General features: G+C 28.0%; 1 protein-coding gene across 1 annotated transcript; it reads left to right on the top strand.

The window, feature by feature from the left end:
* Positions 1-7,274: 7,274 nt before the first annotated feature.
* On the top strand, positions 7,275-8,976 carry LOC108470725 (abscisic acid receptor PYL9). The gene is made up of 3 exons (XM_017772163.2): positions 7,275-7,710; positions 7,996-8,211; positions 8,315-8,976. Exons 1-3 carry the CDS (start codon positions 7,585-7,587, stop codon positions 8,531-8,533), a joined length of 561 nt encoding a protein of 186 aa, XP_017627652.1. The 5' UTR covers positions 7,275-7,584; the 3' UTR covers positions 8,534-8,976.
* Positions 8,977-9,245: the final 269 nt, after the last annotated feature.

Genomic DNA, 9,245 nt, shown 5'->3' with positions numbered 1-9,245 from the left:
ACGTTAGTTTGCATGGAAAGGAAAGATGATGAAAATTCTTCATCTTTCTTTCCTTATATACTAAATAAATAATAATAAAATAATATTAAATATCTCATAAAATATTAATAAAATAATATTTATCTAATTAATTAATTTAAAATATCATTAACATAATCATTACATTCTAGAATTCTCTCTCTTACTAATTGACCATTTTGCCCTTCATGATCTTTTAGAATTTCATCCTTGAGTCATCATTTAATTTGGTAAAATTGCAATTTAGTCCCTCATAGTTCTTCACTTATTCAATTTGGTCCTAATTCATCCATTTTCCTTAGTTTCTAGATCATTCTACCCTTAAAATATTTACACTATTTGTCCTTCAACTTTTTCATATTTACACTTTAACCCTTTAAGTCTTGAGTATTTACTCTTAGGCAACAAAACTTTTCTAACTTTTACAATTTAGTCCTACCCTGAATCAAGATATCATAATTTACTTCCCAATGTTGTCATAACTCAAAACTTCCCTTTTATCACTTTATTTCCTTATTTTATTATATCAAGGATAATATATTACTGTAAAGATTTTCGGGATATTACAAAAATTTTAAAAATTAAAAACAATATATTTATTAATTAAAACATTAATTAAAAATATAAAAAATTGAAACCACATGATATAAAAAAATACAAAAGTGCTTAAAAGAGGAATCAAACTTGGAATTTAATGATGAAATCACTATTATTTAATCATTTAACCAAATAAGTTGATGTATTAAAACATTAATTAAAGATAGAAAAAAAATTGAAACAAAATGAAATAAAAAATGGAAATGTGAATAAGAAATGAGTCAAATCCGGGACTCAAGAACAAAACTACTAACCATTCAACCAAAAAAACTAATATATCAAGAAAGTCAAAAAGCGCACTTAGTAGGACACGCTTTCAGTTGATGCGTTTTCATTTTTTATTTAAAAAATCAATATATTTCCCTAATTTTTCATATATTGAGAAATCATCGCTTGCCTCACACTTATTCCTCGTTTTTAAAAACATTATGACTTTTTATATTATAAAAAAATTATTTTAGCTTTAAATTTAAAATTTTCGTCTTTTTAACCCTTAAACATGTATTATTTGTTAAATAATCTTAAAGTGAATGAAACAGTTAATATTTGTTAATTTTATTAACATGGCATATATGGATTGTCACTTGTCACGTTGGCAATTAATTAGAATTTAATAGTTAAAAATATTAAAAAATATTTATATTTATTTATTTATTAAAAATTAATTAATTACTGATATAATATCTATGTGATAATCCATGCACCTCTTACATCAATAAAGTTAACAAATATTAATTTTTTATTCAATTTTAGATAATTTGATAAACAATATAAATTTTAAATAAAGCAGGATAAAAAAACTAAAATAACTTTTTATATAAAATCGGAGGAAAAAATCATCATGGCTTTCTAAAAATAAAAGTGGCCGGCAAATTAAACCATCAATGGTCCAGAAGGAAAAAAGAAACTTTTTCTAATTGCTTTGAAACGTGTCATTCTAGGATTGCTGTATGTACCTTGTTAGCTATCCAATACATTTGTAGTACTTCAAGAAGAGAAAATTTTATGCACTTCATTTATAAGCATTTAAGAATTAAATCTAGAAAGCTCCAAATTTAATGATTTTAAAATCGAATTGATGGATTAGATTAAAAATTAAGGTTAATGTATAATAATTATATATTAGAATTATAATTCTTAAATTATACATAATGATAATTTTTTAATACCTCATTTTAGAAAAAATAAATTTTATTTGAATTTATTGAATGATAATTTAGAATATTAAAATTATAAAATTTAAAATTTTTAAAGAATTGATGAATTTAAGTATGTTTTCAACTAATTTTATTTATGATCATGATGATTTATTAAATTTTTATGACTCTAGAAATAAAAATTGATTAAAAAACATAACCTATCCTGACTAAATCAAATTAGATATGAAAACAAGAAGAGTTAAAACTTAAGGTCCTGAAGTTATCAGGACAATAAAATTAAACATTAAAAAAAAACATTGATTTGTTATATTTGATGATCATAAATTTAAATTTTCATTTTGTTTTTGTTTCACGTCAATTTAAAGCCCAATAAATCAATAGTTGAAACGTTGAAAATTACGACCATTTGAAACTAAATTTATTAAAAAAAAGTAAAATAATCACTTCAAAAATAGAAAACCTAACTTAGTCTTTTACGTTACAAAAACTGGCCACATGCATTACCATTATTAGCATTTAGCAGGAAACGCCACAATCTCATTTGTCAATAATATTCACTCTCAATTCCAATTGTGGGTAATAAAAAAATAAAAAAATTTGGCGTATGCACAATGCATGCAGTGATTGATAAGTCCAAATCTATTACTTAAACCTTGTCCAAAGGTTGCTTTTCATTGGACCACTTGAGCATCACTTGTACATTTTCTACAACCCCCCAATTACACTACAATTTTTGTCTTCTCTTTTGAGTAAAATTTTCCCCTTGGTTTCAGATTAATATTTTTGTCTTTTTCTCTCATTCACATATAGCTTGCTTCCATCAAAATCGTTTTCCAGACAATCCAATAATGGGTAAAATTTATTTACCATGAAACACCAGTAAGAATTGACTTCTCCTTAAAGAATTACAATAAATAAAATTAACTCGTTCAAGTTTTCATCCCAAAAAATAGAGAAATTTATGAGATACTCTTTGCATAAATATTGTCAATTTATGAGATACTTTAGTTTTCTAAACACTTGGAGACAAGAAAATGAAAAACCCAAGAAGAAAATATTTATTTCAGGAAACTGAAATGTACTAAAAGTGGCTTAGGAACAGATCTGATGATGGTTAGAACTTGGAAGTGGAGAAGCCAAGGATATCAAGCGTTTGATGGAGAAGAAGTCAGAGGCAGAATGGAACTGGATTGAAAATGAAAAGCAGGACGATGTACCACACATCCTACCTAATTATTTTTTATGCCTTTTAATTTTTCACTTCTTCTAAATGCATAAGTTTATAATGTATTTTATGAAAACTCCAACTAACATATAACCTATATCCTATACAACACTTCAAAATATTAGGAGTATATCAATCACACAAAATTTTAATTTAGTTAGTTCCAAATAAAAATGTTAAAATTGGATTTGATTTTTTTATGTAAAACTTAAAAATATAATATACTAAATACACTATAAATATCAAAATAAATATATCCTAATAAATTAAAAATATATTTTAAAAAGTTTTTATACTTAAATAACATTAAAAAATATATAATTTAACAAGCAAATGCCTCTAAGATAATAATAGTAAAATTAATAATAAAAATAAGTATTTTACAATATACAAACATAATTATGAAATGGTTGCAAAAAAAGTCGTAAAAAATGAAAAAACAACAGCAAAAATAATAGAATTTTTTTATTAAAAATTTGAGTCAGATCGAGCTGAGGTTGGGTTAAAAAAACCTTACTCAAAACTCAATATGTTTTTCAAATAAATATTATATTTTTACACAAATCTATATTTTTATTCAAATCATCTAATTTTTTGAACTTAACCCATAGAAAACTCCAAGCAAAGATGAATAATCAGGTAGGAGCATCTATGATGGGAAAAGATGGAGATTAAAAAAAGGGTGTAAATGCAGGAAATATAAATATATTCTAACGCTAGAATTCAGTTGGAATAAATAAATTGTTAATGGCATTGGAATCGAAGTGAGATATGGAAGTGTTAAATAAAAAAATAACTGCGTAGTGAATAAAAGGTGAAGGTGGGAGCAGTGGTAGTGGGGTCATTTCGCTTTAATTTTAAAAATTGCAAGTGGGGGGCATTTATCTTCAACTCAAAGTTAAGGAATTTTGAAGATGGAATAAGAGCAGCAGAAACATTGAACATAGCGCAAAAACAGAGCGCAAAAACAGAAAGTGGTTCCTGAATTATCTTCGGAAGTGTGCGGCAACCATAAAAACTAAAACCCTCACTTGTCCCAACCCTATTGGTTCCTCTCTGGCCTCTCCTTTTTTATTTCCCTGCTACCCACTACTTGACCTAACCTCATCTTTACCCTCTCTATACTGCCAAAACCTCGACAACGACGTCGTCTTTCTTTCTTTCCTAAAAACAAAAAAACCCTCCATCACTAAATATTAGGTATGATGTTAATATTATTCGCCAATGTAAAAACAACATTCCTCGTATTATTGATGTATTGTACTCTTATTAATAAAATTTACGTTAGAATTTTAGAATAGAAATAATTACGAATATTGAAATATTTAATTTTATACATCATAAAATGAGAATAGAAGATACTTTGAATATTAAAAATATATATATTATTAATTATATTGGAGGAATAAGCAAGAATAATGCTCGATAACTATTACGACTCATAACCGCAAGTTAAAAGGGTCATTGCCACAGTGTTTAAAAGGAATTTAAATAAAAAAAGGAATATTCCATGAACACTTTATTCATAAAAAGAAAATTAAGAAAATATGAAAATAAACATTGACCAGAAAGGAAAAGCAATTTTGGATTTACCTGTTTTGCGCAAACTGCGCCCAGCTTATATTAAGAATTTTCCATTTTGGGGTTGACGGGTGTTGAAAATTCAAATGTTCTTTTTCTCTTGTAAAGAAAAAATAAGTACAATTCAAAATCACGGTTTTTTACAATAATTATTGGATTATGTTTGTTTTTTTTTTAAATATTAGAAGATTCGACTGAAATAATGAAAATGTTTTCAGTTAAAAGCGTTTTTACTATATTAATAAAAAATTACATTTAGTTAGAAGCGCTTTTTAGAAACGTTTCTACTCGAATTTTTTTTTTACTTTTTTTAGGGTTAGGATTTTTTTTAAAGTCCCGTTAAAGTTTGGTGGATTTTAGAATTTAGGGTTGTGAACGGTTTTGAGTTTTTTTTAAAAAAAATTTAGTTTTTTTTTAATATGTAAAGTTAATAATGATTTAATTTGATATTTAGAAGCATCTTATTTATGCCGTTCGTATATTCGGATTATTCGAATTGAATTTATCGAAATTCGAACTACTCGATTTGATTAAATCATAGTTTGTAATTTTTTTTTTGAATGCAACTGAGTTTTGATTATTTTTCTTCACCGGAGGTTGAGGTTGATCAGATTTTTCAATGTATTATTTTCAAACTTTCAATGCATTGTTTTTGCAAGTATTTCTGATTTCTCCAAAAAATATATCTTGGAAATACCGAGATATCTGATGGTTGAGGGGGAAAAGTGTGGAGTTAAAAGGGATAGAGGGAAAAAAGCTCCACGTAGGACGCGATTTCAGTGCAATGTTGATTGGCATTCCAGTACTGTAAGCCATTGGTACAAATCAACGATATCTTTATGTACAGAGATATGCCATCGGTTGTTATTGGCTATAGCATAGGATGACAATTGGAAAATCCTGTTGACTGCCTTTGCAATAATGCCAGGAGAGTCAAGAGGTGATTGAAATTTCTTCTTGTCTAGGTCGAGGAGGAATGTTTTCCCCCAACTCAATATATGCATAATCTCCAACAAGAGACCTAAAATATTGGCCGCAATTGAACGACGGGGAAGCCTTTGGGACTGCATACACCATAGGTATTGTCTAAGACATGTTGTAGTGAACTACCACGGACAACACAATTCTGCAAGTTAGCATGCACAATGGATCAACATGGGTATGTATTCTCCACTATTTCAATACCTAGGCTGATTTTTTTTCCAAAGCGAGTGGAAAAATATGTTTTCAAATGAAGGGTGACCACGTTTGGGGCAAGGACATATTGAAAAAAATTAAAAATGCTACAACATAAGCGAATTGTATGCATTTAATGTGTCACTCGCGCGAAGACCTATTGTTACAAGTTATGGAGTTTGACAAACTCAACCAAGGTATTGTTGAGGGAGCGTAACGTGTACACCTGAGACAATAAACCTCGATTGTAAAACTCTAAATTATAAAAACCATTCCACTCTTTTAAAATTACTATTATTTAAAAACTTACTTTCTTAAATAATTAATTATAAATTTATTTATTAAATTGATATTATTTATTTATTTATTTATTTATTAAATTTTCAAAGTAACAAATATTATTTAAGGTATTATTATTTTACTTTTTATATAAATGTATTTGAATCAATTTAAACAAAAAGTAACTTTAAAACTGAATATAGTTCATCATTGTTTTAAACTTCAATTTTACCATTTAATGCAATCCCTCGTCTGTTTTTTTAATAATAAATTAAATATACTTTTACATAAAATTTTTATGTTGTCAATTTTTTTGCATAAAATAAACAAAATAATATTTTAATATTACAAAAATATTTTTATCTACTCAGTTTAATCAATTTTACATTAAATGATGGATATTTTATTTAGTTTTAATTAGGGTGCTCATATGGTTAACCCATCGGTTAATCTAATTGAACTAGTATTAACTGAATTAACCAAAATTTTTAATCTTTTAACCATTAATCGAATTCAAAAAAATTAACCCAATCGGAATATTTCGATTAATTCATCGATTAACCTAATTAACGAAATTTATATATATATTTTAGTTAAAACAAGAATAAAATTATAAATTTTTTGATAATGTTCATTTGACTAAATTAACCAATTAAAACTACATATAATTTGTATTACAATTATTAAGTTCCATTAATTCAATTAATTATATGATTTCAAATCGAATTAAACGATAACTAAACTTCTAAAAATCATTAACCGACCTCCGATCAAATTAGATCTATTTATTCAGTTAATTTAATTTTAATTGAAATTAGAACACTCTTGATTTCAATTTTTTATTAATATATACTTCTTATACTAAAATTTGATCCAATTTTATTTTGATTTAATTTTTGCCATAAAATATTTATTTTAGTTTTTGCAAAACATCTTCTTAAAATTGCAAGTTAATTTTATTGGCATTAATTAAATTATTATAATCATTTAATAAATATTAAAAATACATATAAGTGGATATTGGCATTGAATTTTATGTGTATATTACTCGAAAATATGTATTTATTGTATTTTATTTGTAAGAGTAAAGTTAAAAAAGAAAAAGAAAAAAGAAAAAACCTTGCAACGAAAGGGAAAACCACTCCAATTGGAAGAGGAAGGGGAGATGATATGAAGATAAGGGCAAATTCAAGAGAGAGTGGGTCCCGCAGGGAAAGCTAAAAGCAATGTTATGAGCATTTTTTTTTATTTTTTATTTGCTTTTATCAACAAAAGAAATTGTCGGTGGATTTATAGATTTTTCATTTTTGATAGACTGGGAAGCCAAGTTAAGAGCAAACCAAAGCCTTCAACCTAAATTCTTAAACTAAAAGCTAAGTCCTAAGTTTGAAGCCCCTTCTTCCTTTTTGTACATCCAAGCCAAGTCTCCAGCAATAACCCAAGCCAAACCAAAGAGAGCTTATCTCTGCAGAACTCTCCTGTAATTTTCACCTTCTTATTTATACAGAGGTGATTGCTCATTGATTAGATATATCAATCAGAAAACAAATGAACGGTGGTGATGCTTACGGTATGATGGAGGCGCAATACATTTGGAGACACCACAGGCACGACATCAGAGACGACCAGTGCTCCTCTGCTCTTGTCAAACATGTCAAAGCTCCTGTTAACCTCGTAAGTTTGTCTCTCTGCCTCTGATTCACCTCTCTCTCTCTCCCAAATCTTCCTCCTCATCTGCTAAATCTTCATCCCTTTTTTTTTTTAGATTTAATTATTAAAAAAGAGAAAAATTCAAATTTAAGTCCATGTTTTACTGTTAAAAGCCAACTATTTTAGTACTTTTATTTTTAATTAGAAGTAAAAGTTTATATCCAAAAGCTGGTATATTTTTTTTTGAAATTTTAATTATTTTTATTGCAACTAATAATAGTGGCTATGGTTTTGATTAAATTATGAAAGGTATGGTCATTGGTAAGGCGGTTTGATCAGCCGCAAAAGTATAAGCCGTTCGTAAGCCGGTGCATCATGAAAGGGGACCTCGGAATCGGTAGCGTCAGAGAAGTCAACGTTAAATCTGGCCTTCCGGCCACCACCAGCACCGAACGATTAGAGCTTCTCGATGACGAAGAGCATATTCTTGGCATCAAAATCGTCGGAGGCGACCACCGTCTCAGGGTATAAACAACAATTCTTCTTTCTCCCTTTTTACTTTTTTTTTTGTTTTATTCTAAAAGAAGGAAAAAAAAGTAGAAATGTTGTTAACTTGTATGTATGGCAGAATTATTCATCAATCATAACGGTCCATCCAGAGGTTATCGAAGGAAGGCCAGGAACAATGGTGATCGAATCATTCGCTGTGGACGTGCCAGAAGGGAACACCAAGGATGAAACTTGTTACTTTGTGGAGGCTCTTATCCGATGTAATCTCAAGTCATTAGCCGATGTTTCAGAGAGGATGGCTGTGCTGGACCAAGCAGAGCCTATCAACGGATACTAATTGATAAGGTGGAATTTTGGTGACCACTTTGCTTGTATGGATAGAGAGATATGCAACACTTTTTCTGCCCCCCTACTTTCTTAGCTTTCCTTGTTTAATGCCTCTGTAGTTGAAGTATAATCTGTGAGGTTTCAAATTCTTAATATAAGCCTCCAAGTTTTTCTGTTCTATATAATGCGTTTCGGAGGCTGGTTCCCTATAAGTCTAAGAAGATGGGGTTCATTTCTCTATTTTACTGTTAATGTTTATGGCAATCTGGGTTTTGTCCAGTGGTGGTAATGTACGTCATTATGGTATTATTTGTAAATATTTATGTAAGATAAGAAAAAAATGGAGGCTTTTGTAGATAAGCCCTGGTAGATGGTGTAATACCCCAAATCGAAATCCGTCAGTTTATAGAACAATTACATATAATTATACTATTTATTTATATTTATATTAAAGTTATCTACTTGAGTCATAGTCACTAAATTATCTATATCTTGAGTTAAAAAAATTCTAAATTAAGATCCACTTAATGTTTTTGAAACTAGACATAAATATCTTTCTATTATAAAATTTTCAGAATTTATGATTTAGCTAATGGGTACAGTAAAATTTTTAAATTTACCCATATTCTGCGATTTGATAGTTCTGACCATTTTTTACTAAAAATTAATTATCTTTTTGTACGGAATTTGGATGATATTCTCTTTTGTTTCTCTTGAAAATA

The sequence above is a fragment of the Gossypium arboreum genome, chromosome 11, assembly GCF_025698485.1.
Source record: "Gossypium arboreum isolate Shixiya-1 chromosome 11, ASM2569848v2, whole genome shotgun sequence".
Classification (NCBI taxonomy): domain Eukaryota; kingdom Viridiplantae; phylum Streptophyta; class Magnoliopsida; order Malvales; family Malvaceae; genus Gossypium; species Gossypium arboreum.
Note: the sequence above shows the minus strand (reverse complement) of the source record. Positions and strands in the feature narration are given on the sequence as shown.